This window comes from Idiotropiscis lumnitzeri, chromosome 17 (assembly GCF_059441095.1).
Source record: "Idiotropiscis lumnitzeri isolate Australia: NSW breed Sydney's pygmy pipehorse chromosome 17, RoL_Ilum_1.0, whole genome shotgun sequence".
Lineage (NCBI taxonomy): Eukaryota > Metazoa > Chordata > Actinopteri > Syngnathiformes > Syngnathidae > Idiotropiscis > Idiotropiscis lumnitzeri.
In genome coordinates this window covers 12170305-12187438 of record NC_142407.1, presented here as the reverse complement: position 1 = coordinate 12187438, position 17134 = coordinate 12170305, and the positions used below count along the sequence as shown (strand labels likewise).

Genomic DNA, 17134 nt, shown 5'->3' with positions numbered 1-17134 from the left:
CATATTTCCCTTATGGCGTCATCGGAGGAAGTTGTGTTGAAGATGTGTGTCTAATCCATTGCAATGCGTTACTGGAACATCTGAAAAGTTGCAAGTTGGAAGGTGCCGTAATGTTTACCATTCGCATCAACATCAAAAAGCAAAAAAAAAAATTTACAATTGCGCAATTACTGCAAATAAGCAGTAGTTTTTTTTTTATTAGCTGTTTTGCTAGTGTATAAAACATGTATAAAAAAAAAACTTTATTTTGCCCTTACTTGAGGAATCTTGGCCTGGCATGGGAGAAAAAGTGCAGTTTGAGCTGAAGGCAATGCAACTGGAAGTGTGTCATCTCCGTTACTTTTTGGGAACCATCCTATTTCCAGTCACTGTCAGCACTCCAAACCAACCATGCTCACGTTTTCCTCCCCCCCTCCTCGCCCTCGCCGGTCCGTCAGGTGTACTTCCGTGCTGTCAGATCACCAAGTGTTTGCATGTTATAAGCAAAGGAAACAGATATTATAAAAAATATTATATATGCCTATACTTTTTTTCACTGGGAAATGTGTATTGGAAACCACAAAGCTGAATACACATCCATGCACACACACAACACGAAACTGCAATTTGTGGCAAAACCTAAAAGTATCACTTTTTATTTTTTGGGGGGGAATCCTGTAAAAATAGCATTGGATCGTCTTTATATTCATGACGCGATTGTGTTACGCTATGAAATATTTATTTTATTTTATTTATTTTTTTTTTTTGCACATGGCTTTCATTGGTAAGAAAACTGACCCCTAAACTTGTGTTAACCTTTGAACTGATCAAACAAACACTGTTGTGAACTCATGTGCACACCCTCCATAACTATTCCTTGCTTAATGAAAAATAAAAAAAAAGGTTGAAAAAGTGGACCAAAAAAAAATAAAAAAAATCCAAAATAGATAAAATGTCGAAAAAAAAAAAAAAAAAATCAAGTTGATGTATTCTCTGCTCGTGTATAGTGAATATTTGTCAGTCACTGGGCGTGACAGTGGGTGGCACATGCTAGTCGACTGTGACAGTGCAGATCTGTTCCTCAACTTATTTTGTACACCTGCTTATTGTTAAGGTGATAATAGTGGTTCTAATGAGTTCATCAACCTGGTAATGTGTTTTGTTAAAAAAGTCACAAATAAAGTTTTTCTTAAATATCTCAAATTTTGCTTCGACTTGGTGCTTCCCTCACTTATTTATTGTGCATTCAACATAACCAATAGTTAATGAAAAATAAACTACGTTCAGTTTCATTCATTCATTTTCTGAACCGCTTACCCTCATGAGGGCCTATCTCAACTATTGTGTCTGCTTCACAAAAATTCAAAAGCAATTCAGATAATGGATGACTATGCTGTCAACGGGGTTTTTTTTAGCTTCAATAACACGACTTCAAAAAAGGACATGGAAGCATTCCATCGTAAAGAGAACCAAATTATTTTACTAATGTATAAACAATGTGTTTGAAATTCTTTCAGGTTTTTTTTTTGGAATGATCTATTCCAGCACAGTTTTTACAATTTATCACAGTGACATTTGGTGTCATAATCTGTTTTGTTGATTTCGTTGTTTTGACTTTAGTTCCTGCGTAGTCTGTCGTCATGCTTATCGTGTCCACCTGCGCTCGTCGTCCCATTCACGAGAGCTAACCAATCAGCTCCCTCCAACACTTTGTGTCTTGTCCAGGTGCTCCTCGATGTCTCGTTAATTGGTGTGTATTTAGTTCTCTGTTTGCTTGCTGTTCTTCTTGCTCCATGTCAGTTGTCAATGTCTCCTGTCAAGTGTCTGTCCTCAGCGTGTTTAAGTCGTGGTCATAGTTAAATTGCAACTTTCTTAGTTTTGGATTTCCCTGCATTAATTTGGATCCTCCTCCACGCAAAACCTGACATTTACACAAGACATTAAAAAAAAATGGTGGCTGTTTCCTTTTCTACAAATGTGTTTAAAATACTGTGTCCAGAAAATATCACCTCCCAGCCCTTCTAACAATAATCCAAACAATCAACTTTAAAAAGCATGGCTTTCAAATAAATGATCAGCGTGTGCATGCTGGTGGCTATTCAAGGACGCTCCTGCTCACATGGGAGGCTAATCCTCTCCTCCATTTGAACAATGGAGTTTCATGTTAATTACTGTCTGTGAGGGGGCGTCTACTCACGAGCGTGTTGTGGGCGCCATCTGTATGCAGACTTAAGAACATTCCCACACCTCATATTAGTGCTTTTTTTCTCTCTCTCTATCTACTCCTCGAGTCCATCTCTCCGACAATGCTGACATCTACTGGTAATAACAATTGCATTACTGTCTATTATTCGTACTTGACTCTTAGACATGCTGTTATTCCCGCTTTACTGAATTAATATCATATATATGGAAAAATACATATTTATCCTGACCGTGGTACAAAAAGTGCCCATTATATTTGTTGACAACAGCAAAAAGTGAAATTTCACCAGTGGTGGGCGGTCAAAAGGCCTTCTCTGCTGGCCTAACATAATCAAGAAATCACGATCATATTCTTCATATTGATATCATATTATATTCGAGTGTTGTATTTTTAAGTGAGAGTTTTTATCCAATCAAAATCCAGCTAGCTCGTGTTGCCAGGCAGATTTCACAATTCCAGGAGCACGCACAAGATACCGGTCCTCGAGGACCAGAATTGCCCACATCTGCACTAGACTTAGACGAGACTAGAGTTTGACTATTAAAACTGAATCTTACTCGGACTATCGCTGTCTTTTAAGATCTGTTCGTCAATCATTATATCATTTTATTTTGCAAAAATCGATATAGAAAAGAGAGAAACAATCAAACAAAAATTGAGCATATCCCGTACTCCTCTAATGGAGAACAAGCTATTAGGATGATTAATTGCGACCCACGTAAACAATTACAGACAGTAAACCTTTACAGCACACAGTGGTACCCGTGAAATTATGCCAGGCTAAGCATTTTCAGTGGTACAATTTTAGTGGAGGTGTTCATCTTGGGGCTAAGGAACAATCTTCCATGTACCAAGGAAGCTTTATTGTTCCCCACATCTGTAGTGATGGAATATGAGCGAGCTCTAATGACGACAACACACAAAAGCATCATATAAAACCTTGTTCGGTCTATTTTAACCATTTTAATGACGGGAGAAATAACCCCTAACAATGATTAGCTAACGGTTACTTTGTGACAAAAAACAATCGTATCGAAATGGAATGCCGTCTTGTTCGGAACATGACACCTTTTCACAATGTTCCACCGTTCTCAGTTTTTTTTTTGCAAAATGCTAATAAATAAGATTAAATTGTGATTTAAATAAAAAAATAAATAAATAAAATACAGAAACCAAACCCTAACTGCTTGTTCTGACGAAATCCTTCTCAGCTGCCTTTATTAAAATGAACAAAATATTATACATATATATATATATTTTTTTTTTATTTTATTTTATTTTATTTTTTTTTATTATTTTTATTTTTTTCCAGATTAATTGGGGTTTTTTTATCACAGTTTTTGGGGGGATTTGTGTTCTTATTTATATCTCGTTCTTGTGAAGGCATTTCCCTTTTTTTTTTTTTATAAATGGTCATTTAAACACGGTCCCTATCCCACTGATGCAAGTCACTTCCCTCCCCCTTCTCTCTCTCTCTCTCTCTCTCTCCCTCCCTCTCTCTCTCCGAAATCTCCACCCAGCTGTAGATCAGGATGGTGCGAGGTGAGCGGACTGTGATGAAAATAATCGAGAGGAAAGAGAGACGAAGACGCAAAGCCTCCGGAGACCAAGAGTGTGTTGGAGGGCAGCATACAGTCGCATCAAGACCATGACGTGAGCAAAATCAAGTACCAGTATAAAGTCAGGGTAGATGGCTTGGTCTGATCAATTTCATGTTGAGTCGGTCAGAATTGGATTGTTTGAAAACAGGATCCACGTCGCAGGAGCGGATAAATGTGAACTCCTCTGAGTAAGAATTGTTTTAAAGCTTTTAAGCTGCTTGCTGCACATCTGAGGGACTCTGGAGGACCGCGACGAGAAAGTGCAAACTTTGGACGTCAATCAGGTATGATGTTATACAGTCTTAAGAAAAGGATGCTGTTTTGCATGGAGTTGAGTTTATGACTGTGCAACGAGCTGGTGAGAACCTTTCTTTAGTTATTCGATGACAACACATACATGTCACTTGACTGAGTTCAAGTAACGGCCGCCCAAATTAATAGTCCCTCGGGATAACGACGACGTGTTGTTTCTGCAGTTTTGACATGTCTGGATGGCAGTCAGTGACGAGGATGAAGCGGAGGGTGAGGGTGAGAGGAGCCTTGTCAGGATGTATTTATGTTCAAGTTATGACGCGTGGATCAACTCTTGCAAGCGCACGTTGTGTTTACACGTTATATTTCGCAGACAAATCCCTGCTTGTTTGCAAACAGTTGCCCTCTTCGTGGCAACTGTTGTTTTCTAGTCAGCCCGTGGTTCTCAAAGGTTCTGGAATTATTGTTTTGGTCATAATAATCTGATTTTCTCAGTTAAGTTAATTAAGGTTTAGTCATACTTGCAAATTATTTTGAAACGAAAAACATGACGCTATGACTCGCGGACCCTCCGTTCCCCTTGAGAAATATCTGCCATGATGACGATAGGTGACATGAAATGCATCGAAAAAAATCTCCGTGAAAGGTTCCTCTTAAATTCTCACTGATTCTATACAATCGACATCACTGTGGGCCACTTTCCAAAAATCAACTGAATGCTGCATGCAAGCGGCCAAGCATGAAGGCGAGCGAGTTCTCCATAAGGGCTACGTGAGTGCCAGTAGTTTATTTTGCCAATAAATTATTCCGTTTGGAGTCAGACACAAAATGGAGATCTATGCATTAGTCTGCAATGCTAATATAGCTTTAAACTAGTTTCTTCAGTCACTGTTTCACTGGATTAATTTGTTCCATTATTCATTATATCGAAATCGGGAATAGGATGAGTCCTTTTTATGGCCAATCTACTTTAACGGGCCCCGGAGGGATAATTTTTCTGGGCTACATTGTACGAAAATTACAGCTAATGATAAGTCAGGTGGTCGGGATCAGAATTGTTCTACCCCAAGAAATGTTTTGTTCCCGGAGAAAATCAAATGTTATTGCTTTTAATTGTTATAGCTTTTCATTGCAAGGGTACAAATAATCGGTTACGTTTTAATGGATAAAATGTGGAAAAAAAAAAAAAAAAGATAGTTGCTGGGCATGAAATTGCCTACTCGGTAGTTCTTAATCTTGGAGCCACATTAATACATATTGCTCAGAAGCAGCTATTGAAAATTATGTCCGTTAAAATTGATTTCAGAGCACCTTTTTAAAAATAAAAGTGCAATTTATTCCATCTGGGAACTGTGCATGTCACAAGGTAACTCAATGTGCTTCACAAAATGTAATCAGAAAAATAATCACAGAAAAGTAAAGAAATAATCAAAAAAAAAATAAGCGTACTAAAATGACTAAAAGCGCAAGATATTGGGAAAAGCATTATTTTTAACTTGGATTTATTTTTTTTTTTTTAATAGCATTTATACTCGAGACTGACTTCTCTCATTCCATATGCGTGCTGCATAACAGTTAAATGCTGCTCCACCATTTTTTCTTTGAACTGTGAGCTTTCCCAATTGACCCAAATTTGCAGTTCTCTGAACCTTTCTGCTTTTTTTTAATACAATCAGAACATAATCAATTCAGTGACTTATAGACTATAGCGGATTGTTTTTTTTGTTTTTTTTTTCTTTTTTAATTGCACCAAGATTTAACGAGCTGTGTGCACAGTGTAGAGCTTTTTCTTTTGTGTTTGTGTGCTGCTCCACAAAAAAAAAGAAAAAAGGCCATTTATTTCCAAATGTCAAAGTCAATTAAATTCATTGTCGAATGTTCCGTTCATTTGTACAACTCTACCCTAAAGTTTCGCCGTCCTCGGATAACTTTGTTAACAACAGTTCTTCGGCTTTTGCGCAATCCTTCACAGGCAACTAAGCGTCTTCCTCTTGTACTTGCAGATGTATTCGGTGGCACAGAAACGACCCCTTGAATCGTGAAACGTTGGAAGCAATCAGCCGGAGGATGGGGAGACGAGCGGCTGACCTGACCACTCCCGTACCAGTTCTGGGCGTTCCAGCTTTGGTTGGAGCGCGTAGCTGGAGGACGACAGGAGACGAGTCAAGCGGCGGAGCGCCGCTGCAAAAGTGGGGTCTTCAAAGCAGCAGCGTTGGCGTGCAAACATCCCCGGGGATAAGGAGAACACCTTCCGAGCGGTGCGCTCAGCTCATGTATAAACTCCACACGCAATCCGATCATGGCGCCCGCACGCCCAACAGCTACTTCACCAAAGAGATACTTCTCCTAACGAACAGCGAAAGGGAAAACGGTGCAAAAAGTAAAAAGGAAGTGACTTTTCAAGAACTGGTAGGGGAAACCTTGGGGGATGTAACGTGCGGTCAGGATCGTAGTTACTGCCCTCCGAGAACAATCCAAGCCACCCCACATTCTGTAACCAAAGTGGGCCCGCCAACAAAACCGACTTCCCGCTACGCTAACGGTAGTGTGGTTGATTCCGAGGCCATGGGCGGCATCAGCATCGATAACGGCGAATCCACCCCAACTCATCGGGGACAGCAAAAAAGAATGCAAGCCAATTCCACCCAATCTAGGAATCGGTTGCTGTTTTCCGCTCCCAAACATCTCAGCGGATCACAAAAAATATGCAACCTGTGTGGTGGCAGACGAGTTGAGATTTTAAGCAAGAAAATTCTGACCACTCCCGCTGGCCAACTATTTCACGAAGATCTTCAGTTGGCCCGGAATGAGACCGATAGCCAACGGAGCAACCATCAACCCCCTGAGAATTCCCTTCACGGAGAAAAAGAGACAAGCCCTCAACAAGAATCTCATCCTCAAGAAGCGCCAAGACACGGAATAACACGACACCCCGCATGCCCAGTCCATTCAATTAAAGGACAGATTTTCACGCATGGACTTTCCGTCGCCTCGGCCGATTCTCAGAGCATCCTCCCGAATGCAATCGCCACGGAAACGAAAAAGGATGATAGTTCGGACACTTTCACAAACAATCAACTCCCCCAAACAGGAAGTCGTCCATCGACTCCTCTTATGGCCACAGCGACTCAATCCAACCGTCCGCACACACACACTCTCGCTAAATCCCAAAAGGTGTGTGTGTCCGTGCACGCTACACAGGAAAACACTCCATCTCATTTGTACGCAACATCCACAGGGAACACATCGGTGACCGTCCCTAATACCGTCCAAACTCTTAATCATACGCTCATGTCCACAAAAAGCATACTTAGTGACAATGTGTTCGGCCACCATGAAACCACGCGTCAGAATTCGCCACATGCGGCGCGACAAATAAAAACCAAAGATGATTCGCAAGTTGCACCGTCATACCCCGTCAGATTATCCCACCGCCCGAAATCGAGCTCGTACGGCAGCGTGCCGAATCCGACAGCGTTGGATGCATCTCGCGCAACCCTTGATTCTAAATTGGGGATGTCAGCTCCCATCACCACAACGACTAATTATGCTTTGTACAGAAACGCGGCCCTGAGGAGCTCTTCAAATATTCACCCTTCATCTCCTTTAAAAGCAAACCGGAGCAACGCCAGCGTGTCATCTAATTCCTCGCTCAAAACAAACAGCGTGCCTCACGAAAACGACAAATCAATGAATCATATTCCATTTCCCTGTGATAACGAGCCTCGGCAAACCCAAACAACTGACATCACATCGGAACTGGCTCCTGTACTTGCTGCTCCAAAAAACGGATCAAAAACGGCAAACGAATCCAAAAGCAGTCACGTGTCAAATATCATACAAAACGTTCCAAAGGGACGCAACAATTTAATCAATCTTAATCGTGGATTACAAATTGATAAAAAGTTATCGACGAATGACGTCATCAATGATGTACCGTGGAATGATTCAAAGCAACAATCGGCTCGATTACAGGACGCGACCCCTCAACAAAGCTTCTGCCCAATTAAGTCAAACAATTCTTGTGTGCGAGGTTGCGTGAGCGCCAAACAACAAACGGGTGAACATTCACAAGCAAGCGCAGTAATAGAACACGAGGGACAGTGTGTTGCATGGCCAACAGGAATAACAGCCCGGCAGATGGATTCAAACGCAGAAGAGTTTGCCTCGGGCATATCAGCCATGCATGCAAACAGTAAGACCGACTCAAACGCAGATAAACAGACGCATCCGAATGATCCCGCAGCCTCGGTCACAGCGACAGCAAAACGGGAGGCCATTATCTCAACACCGGCAAACCGAAATGTACGTTATGATCTCAAGCGCATACAGAAACTCGAGTCAAACCAATCAGCGATTCAACAATCTCTCCAAGGCCCAACGTGGTCTTTAATTGCGCCAGCGCTGTGCTGCAGTGAGGGAGAACTTTGCTCGCATTGCAATTCCGCATCCCTCCGACGCCTCAGGTCCAGTGAGGCTGAGGCAATCGTCAGCCGGGATTCCAAAGTTGCCCCAAAGCAGGACGCGCCGGACCTCATCCTGGCCCATTCCCATGCGAGTGAAGCAGACCCGTTTCTGCCGTCTTCCCCTCTGTGCTGTAAATCAGCAACCATACAGCATCGGCTTCAAAGTGTGGAGGCCAGTCTGGCGGCCAACAAAGACCGAATCACGACTCTGCTCAACATCATCCATGACCTGGAGGCGAGCCACACTCCTGCCTCTGGGTAAGGGTGTGTGTGTGTGTGTGTGTGTTGGCAAGGAAAGTAATTTGCATGGTTTATTTCTGTTCCACTGGAAAATGAACAAAGCATTCATCACTGACTGAGAATCAAACAAAATATTGATTTTACATATAAAAAAAAAAAAAAAGATTCAAATCTGCCTTGTTACAAATTAACGCAATCCACTCTAGACAGGTACTCTCAGTCTTACAAAGATTTTTGAGAATGTCCTACAGTGCTGCTCCCGTCTAATGAGTCATCATTCGCACTGGCCTGAATTCTAAAGAGGCGCTTTATTCAAATGCCCGAAAACAGATTTCTCCACTTAAAAATGAAATAAGAACATCTTGTGACTAAGGGAACGTTTGTTGACAACGTTAAAACACATTCATATATATATATATATATATATATATATATATATATATATATATATATATATTAAAAAAAATTACATTCTTTCATTCTCAAGCACAGGAAAGAATTTAAAAAGTACCTTTCTGAAATGACTAAAATCGTGAAATTGAGTTTAAAAATGTTTATAAGCACTTTATTAAAGGAAATGAGGAAAGAAATCCGTTTTTAACCAGGATTTAAAGACATTTATACTTGGGGCTGATTTCCATTCTGTTGGCAATTTATTCCATTTGGGTGCAGCATCACAGATAAATGGTGCTTCACCATGTTTGCTTTGAAACCTGAGCTCCTCTAATTGACCCGAGTTTGCCGACTTCATTCGTACTGTTTAACAAAAATATGAAACAATACCTGACAAGGAAATGACATTCACCCATAAAAAAAACAAAACACAGCAATGATTTCATTTTCGAATATTGCTTGTTCTCTTCTGTATCATTCTCATGACGTTTCTTACAAATTCAGTTCTGTCATGTTTCTTAATTTCTTAATGAGGACAAAACAAAGCTCCAAATCAGGCTTCCAGCAATGTGTCAATCATTCTCATCCTACATGATTTGTTCTGACTGTCTGAGGTCCTGTTTTAAATCACAGTTGTTTTTTTTGCATCTGGCAAAATGTGTGTTTCACGATTCATATGGCACAAATTGTTTCTAAAGTTGTCCTACATCAATCGTCTCATGTCTTTTACAGTCGTCAATGCTACAAAACAGGACAGGACCTCAAAAACTGTTCCACCTGCCAAAAGACGGCTTGTATTGTTTACAGGTTGGTGATCCTTTTTGGACTTTTAACTGACTGCGGTTGCTCTTGAATGCAACAAATTCGATTATTGTAATTACACCCTCAAAAGAGAACATTGCGTCAGGTCATTAGAATCCCCTGAGCCAGCCCTTCTGTTTGTGGAAAGGAAGTTAAGAAAATTCTTCTGATCTCTTTAAAGAGAAAAAAAAAATGCTTTGCACTTTATAAAGCAAAGGCTGAGACACCTTTATGTTGATGATGATGAAGATGAAGAGGCCGTCTATTTCTTTTGATCTACCCCGATCTTAAAATGAAGATGTTGGCTGTTGAATTGGTTTTAGCTTGTCCTTCAACCCGGAATTTGCAATTTACTTTTGTTAAAACTAGTACACGATATATATGATTTGTGACGATTTTGTGTTTGTCCATCCAGCGTGGAGTACGACTTCAGACAGCAGGAAAAGTGCTTCTCGGAAAGTCTTAATCTCCACTCCACAAGGAGAAAAGAGGCGAACCATATTTTCGCGCTGAACTTCAGTCTGCTCCGAAAAGTCGTGAAGAATGTGAAGAAGTCAAAGAAGAGAAGCAAAAAGCTCTACAAAGTTCTGTTTAAGTGGCTGCCCAGGAAAATGCAGCAGGTGTAGAACCTGAAACACAAAGACTTTGGTGATGGACATGAGACTTGTTGAACGTTCATCTTATTCACGGCGAACTGACGAGTGAAATAATCTTTTTAAACCTCTATTATGTCCAAGTTTGTCCCTGAATTTGTTTCTGACCTTTATAACTTTCTTTAAGATACAAAGAGTACGTTTTTCTTCAAAGCACATAATAATAAGTTATGTAATAGTTACATCATTTCATAATTATGGTCATGAGTGTGAACTGAAAGCAAGATGAGGTGCAAAGGTGGATATGTGGTATGTAGTATGAAAAATCCTTTTAATAAAGGGCTTGGATGAAAATATATGGTTGAATAATAACTGCTTTCATTCATCCATTTTTATTTCTTTTTTTAAATTATTCTATTTCTTTTTTCTATGATAGCTCTTAAAATCTGCATATATGCTTTAATTCTAACTATTAATAAAAGCATTTTCGTTGCAAAACAAACCTACACCGTAGCTTTAATACTCGTTGCGCACAATGGGCAAGGAGAGCGCTACTGCCAACTAGTGGAGTGGAGGTGCAATTACACTTTATTGTTGTACGGTGGGGAAAAAAAGCATGTTCCGCAGAGTCACACGTGCCCCTTTCCGTATCGCAACACAACCCTCCAGCTGGTCCTCCCCACTATTTGAGGAGCACTGATGTAACCCCTAAATATACTTGGAAAAATCTATCAGAACAGGTTTATTCTCTTCATCATAATGACGGTTCAAGTGAAGATTAGCTGACAAAAAGATGCAAGTGGCATTGAAGAAGGGAGTCGTGGCACTCAGCACCTACTAATACTGTTTGTAGTTTTCCCAACTACCGAGCAGCTCCCAAAAAAGAAACATTTATTTATTCTGATCACCATGAGCTTCTTCTAGTTTTTGTTTTGTGGAAGTTCCAAATATGACAACAATAAAAAAAAAATGTTGAAACTCTTTTTGTAATGTGCATGTCAGCATTGTTTGCTTTTTTTTTTTTTTTTTTTTTTTTTTTTTAAGGAGGTTTACCCTCTTACTCTATTTATGGGAACGCTGCTGCCGGTTTGATTCACGGACGCGACTAATGAGTCATTTTGACGTAGAGACTCACTGGCAGTGTTCCCTGGGGACGACCAAGGATGGAGGAAGGCAAAGAAGGGCAGTCGGGGTTTACTGTCACTCCTCCTCCCGGGGTCAAGCGTCCTCTTGGGGTGGGAGGGGGCGGGGGCCTTTGGAGGAGCAGTAATCCACTTGAGATGTGAGAGAGCAGCTTCTCTGGGAAGGAAAAGTGATATGACAGGCCACAAAAGAAGAGACACAATGGTGAAATTTCCAGACAGAGGAAGTCCTCGCTGTGGGCCTTTTTGGTAGAATTTAAATAATGCAATCAATATTAATTCATTAATTATATTATGGCCGGTCGAGTTTGTGTTGTTGCATCATTCAGTCGTTTGTAATAATTGGGTTATAGTAGCAAAATATTAAATTTATTGTATTGAATATGGTCATTATGCATAGATTTGTTTTTATTATTGTTTACTTTTAAGACATCAATGAAAATTCAACATTGATCTTTGTCTTAGATTTTCATTTGAGCGCAGTCATTTTATTAAAATTGATCAGTTTCATACCTTAATTAGAGAGAAAGTGAACGAGAGACTGAGAGAGAGAGGGAGATGCAGTGTGCATCCCAGTTAAAACATCACAAAAAAGTTCATTTCATTTTCAGTAGCTCATTACCTAAAAAAAACTATAAAATAATAATAATAATAAATATGTTTTAAATCAAAATATTGATATTCATCAAGTTTTCCCACATATTGTAATGCACTGAGATGGTTTTCATCAAAATCAACACATTTTAAAATCAGCACTTAACTTCCATCCCTTTTTTTCACTCTTCTCATTCACTTTTGTTTGTTTGCAAAGTTAAAGGCGCAATTGCTGATAATAGACCGCTTAGATGCTGAAGTGCAGCCAAAACATCAAGCAAGCCAGGCCAGCATCCTTGAAAGGCTGAGAATTAGCTTGTTAGTCACAAACATCACCTCAGGCACACTCACGTCTCTCTCGACGGCGTGTAAGAGGATGACTGACAGTCAACACAGCTTGGAGGCTCCTTTAATTACTGTTGTTGGCTGAGAATCAGCTCGAGTTTGCAACAACATTAATAATCATGATAAGCAACTTTAATGAAGTGTCACACACAGCAGCGTACTATACACACAAAAGAGATTTGAAATATATATGTTATGTAAAGTACTTTAATTTCAACTAATCCCAATATTTTGCCAGTCCCGCATTAATATAAATTGGACTGAGGATCTCTTGTAAGGTTTGCATTCCCGCATTGCATTGTTGGTAAATGTCCTCATTGGCGTCACAGGTGAAATGAGGCTATTGCATTTTTTTTTTGTTTGTTTGAGCTGCATTCATATATTCATGTATTGTCCCTCGTGAAAAATAAGAAAAGTCAACACATGTTGTCACACTTGGCTGAGACGTTTTCTGTTCCGCCTGACCAAGTTGGGAATGTGTTTGAGAGTTGATTCCTTTGCTTTATTTATTTATTAATTTATTTATTTAGTTTAATTTAATTTAATTTAATTTAATTTAATTTTATTTTTTTAAGTTTTCAGAAAAAATATCAAACTAAATTTTTATTATTGTATTAGGTTGGTTGTATTATTTATTTTCTTTCCTATTTTTGTTGTTCTTGTTCAAGAAGTGTATTTCGTTTATACATTGGTCTGTTGCATTTGATTGTAAAAATGCTATTTTTGTAAGATGTGCAAACGTTAAATAAATCTATTTTCTTTAAAAAAAGTACCTTTGACACTGCAGATGCCTGATAAACCCTCTCAGTTCTCACTCGTGTCCAGCAGGTGGCGTAGTCACTTGAGACGCAATGGTGTAAAACTTGGAAACAACAATAATAATTCGACATAATTGTGGGAATCATCACTTAACTCGGACAATAAGAAATATGATGTTTGGACATGATGTCTCTTTATTAAAGCATTGAAATATATTCTCTGCTAAATATGTTCATTTCATGGCTTCCGTTTGGAGAGAAGATCAACATCGCAAGCAAAACACATTTCAATCATCCATTATTCATTATTATTATACAGCTTAGTCAAGCTATAACTTGAGATGAATGTGTACAAAGCGAGTGTTGTTATGTCACGTGACAAAACTCCGGCGGTGGAGGAGGACTTCATCCTCCATGAGGACACACTGCAGGTTTGTCAAAATATTGTTTACTTCCAGTGTGCAAACAACAACAACTAAATACTAAAAAACTGAACATTCAGTGTAACAAAAAAATAATTATACATAAAGAATGACCCGTCAAAGTTACCGAAAATATAATATTCAGAAAAGGACTTTTTTTCCAAGTTGAAACAATAGTGACTGATTAATCCCAAATCATGAATAAGTAGACCGGAGATGGGCGGGAGGTTGACTGCTATTCTAGTCAACAAGCCTGAGAAAAAAATAAATAAATATGTAGCGGGGTGAGGGTCAGAAACAGAAGAAAAGTGAAGGGGAAAGCGAGCGAGAGAAAAAGCTCAAAAACTGCATTTGGCTGCCGTTTGACAGCATTTCTGATCTGGGAGGAAGTTTTCAGAATAATGTGAGGTGAGTCATCCCTTTTTTGTGGATTTGGATGAGGAAAACAATAATATGTGATATGTTTTTAAGAGAAAACAAATCATGTGTGTTGGGGAAGGGAAACATTTAAAACATGTAGGATGGAAGCCCTCGAGGACCGGAATTTGACACCTGTTTGTTAAAAGAAACCAATCTAGTTATTAAGATTCATGTTTTGGTTCATTTTTGCACAAAAAAAAAAAAAAAAAAAAAAAGAAAGAAAAATCTGATTGCTTCCCTGAGTCGTAGAAAATGAATGAATGAATGAATGAATGAATGAATGAATGAAAATTGCACGGGATTTTCCTTGGTCCAGGCCCAACCCCTTTACAAGTAAGGAGGTGTATTCATGCGCGTGTATTTGCATGCACAAAAAAAAAAAAAAAATGTAAATGAAGTTTACGTGCAATCAATCGCTCCCCTCTTGTTGCCTTTGGTTGCATGTGCGTTGATTGTAAAAGTTGTTGTTTTTGTCCTTCATCAGGGACTTGTTGGCCTCAAAGAATCCCAGCAGGGAAAAGAAAAAAAAATGCCACTGGCTGGGAAGATTTTTCCATTCTGTGACCTATGAACTTGACACACAAGCGCAAGCGACTCCAAGACTTGAGCGTCGTTTGACTGACTCAGCGGATTGAGAGCATTATGATTTTGACGGCGCTTCATTGGCTTGTTCTGGTGTCATTCATCATCCTAACCGTCGGTGGGAACGTGCTGGTGTGTTTGGCCGTGGGCCTCAGCCGCCGACTGTGGCGCATCGCCAACTGCTTTGTGGTGTCACTGGCGGTGACGGATCTCCTGATGGGCCTGCTGGTGCTGCCCTTTTCGGCCACGCTGGAGTTACGCAGTGGCAAGTGGCCCCTGGGGGGCACCATGTGTAACGTCTACGTCTCATTGGATGTCATGCTGTGTGCCGCCTCCATCCTGAGCTTGTTGGCCATCAGCGTGGACCGATACCTCGCCATCAGCGCGCCCCTCAGTTACCCGTTGAGAATCACGCCTCCGAGGGTGACCTTGGCCATCGTCGCCATCTGGGCCTCGTCGCTGGCTGTGTCGTTTGTGCCCATCCACCTCGGCTGGAACACGGCGGACTACAGGGTGCAGCACTCGGACTGGCACGTGGGGCAAGACCACAAGGAGGGACGCTATTGCCAGTTTGAGTGGAATAACAATTACATCATTTTGTACGTTTTGTGCTCATTTTACCTTCCTCTGATGATTATGTGCGCGATGTACCTTTGCATATTCAGAGTAGCACGTCAACAGGTGAGTATTTAGACTCGGAGTCGTTAATATCCAAGTTACATTCATGATTTAATGCTGGAATGTCTCGTTGAAAAAAATCAACTATAATAATAATTGTAGCTATCAGTCACAAATACAAAATGATATTCGAATCTGAATCTAAACGTAACGTCATTTGCATTGCTTTCCCAGGTGCAACGAATCCGCGCCGCCACGCCGTCTTTCGCCCGCATGGCCTCAACGGCAGCCGTCGTCAAAGAGCACAAAGCCACCATCACACTGGCCGCCGTTCTGGGCGCCTTCGTCATCTGCTGGTTCCCCTACTTCACCTTTTTCACCCGAACGGGAATCAAGGAACAGATGAACCCGCCGACGACGCTTCACTCTGTACTCCTGTGGCTGGGCTACTTTAACTCGGCCCTGAATCCCATCTTGTATCCTGCTTTGAACAGGGACTTTCGAAAGGCCTACGCGCAACTACTTTTCTGCCGGGGATCGTCACGCAGAAAAATGCAAGTGCGCAAAAGATCAATCCTCTCGAATGGACAAAGGCGTAGCCAAGTCTGACCCTAATCCATTCAATTCATTTTAAAATGATGGCGACACGAGCAGGTCAAAGTTTGCGACTTTGATCTCTTCTCTCCTCAACTCTGCCAGTGAAGGTGAATGAGTGACCAAACGAGTTGTTTTTTTACATGTGGTATTCCACTTCCTCCATTTGAGAGAGAGAGAGTATGAATGATTGAAGGGATTAACTGCAGATTTGAAATATAGTTAAAGATTTTATTATTTCTTCACCACCACAGTAAGTAACTGAATCCGCATAGAATCAGATCTCAGACATCTCTAATTGTATCTGATTACATTTTAACATAATTGCAGCGCATACTACAAAATATAACATTTCTGATACAGAATAAAGTAGAATTTATTAGTTAGTCATTTGAAAATCTCAAACGCAGATTGCACCTACACATCATCAGTTTATGGATGGTTTGTGATTATTTCCCTCGAGCGGAGACAAATAAACCAAAGAAGTACAAACATTTTATTTGTGTCCACTAGAGGGCAGTAACAGACGCTGAGTAAGATAGTGCGCCATTCGTCCCATCCATCCACAATTGAATGCTTTTGCAAAACAAACTCTTTTCAACACAACTCAGAACCAAATTTCAAAACGAGATTCTTTTTATTATTATTTTGTTCACGTTATCAATGTTAAATGGCAAACATTTACTTGCACAGTCAAAATAAATCCTGTTTTTTTCATGTTAAAAAAAATATTCAATATGAATGTTACATTTAAAAATAAATCTTTTCACCTTTTTTAGTTTGTGTCTATGCAGCGCAAATGGTAAGCTAGTGTTGAAATACATTCACACATTATGCAACCATTTACAGTCGGTGTGTTTGTGTAGGTGGTGAGGGAGAGAAAAAAAATCTTAATTTCTCTACAGCTATTTTTGTTGCAAATGGAGAGTGTAAATAATTTGTGGAGCATTTGTCAAGAATAATACAAATTCCTCCATTGACGACTATAATGGAGACTGAATGTAGCCAGCAACATTAACATTAAATACAAGCGGTTATTTAATTAATCATATTTATGAGAAGAGTAACACTATGCATGCTATTCCATTTATCCATAAATGGATTTTTTTTCTACAGCAGCTGTCTTGA

The 17134-nt window shown here is 40.0% G+C and overlaps 2 protein-coding genes across 2 annotated transcripts; both read left to right on the top strand.

The window, feature by feature from the left end:
- Positions 1 to 6058: 6058 nt before the first annotated feature.
- Positions 6059 to 11356, top strand: LOC148320298 (uncharacterized). Its single transcript, XM_088279899.1, has 3 exons — positions 6059 to 8762; positions 9870 to 9944; positions 10354 to 11356. The coding sequence occupies exons 1-3, from the start codon at positions 6106 to 6108 to the stop codon at positions 10562 to 10564; spliced, it is 2943 nt and encodes a 980-aa protein (XP_088136025.1). The 5' UTR covers positions 6059 to 6105; the 3' UTR covers positions 10565 to 11356.
- Positions 11357 to 14100: 2744 nt separating this feature from the next.
- On the top strand, positions 14101 to 17022 carry hrh2b (histamine receptor H2b). The gene is made up of 3 exons (XM_088279966.1): positions 14101 to 14200; positions 14697 to 15475; positions 15647 to 17022. The coding sequence occupies exons 2-3, from the start codon at positions 14855 to 14857 to the stop codon at positions 16019 to 16021; spliced, it is 996 nt and encodes a 331-aa protein (XP_088136092.1). The 5' UTR covers positions 14101 to 14200; positions 14697 to 14854; the 3' UTR covers positions 16022 to 17022.
- Positions 17023 to 17134: the final 112 nt, after the last annotated feature.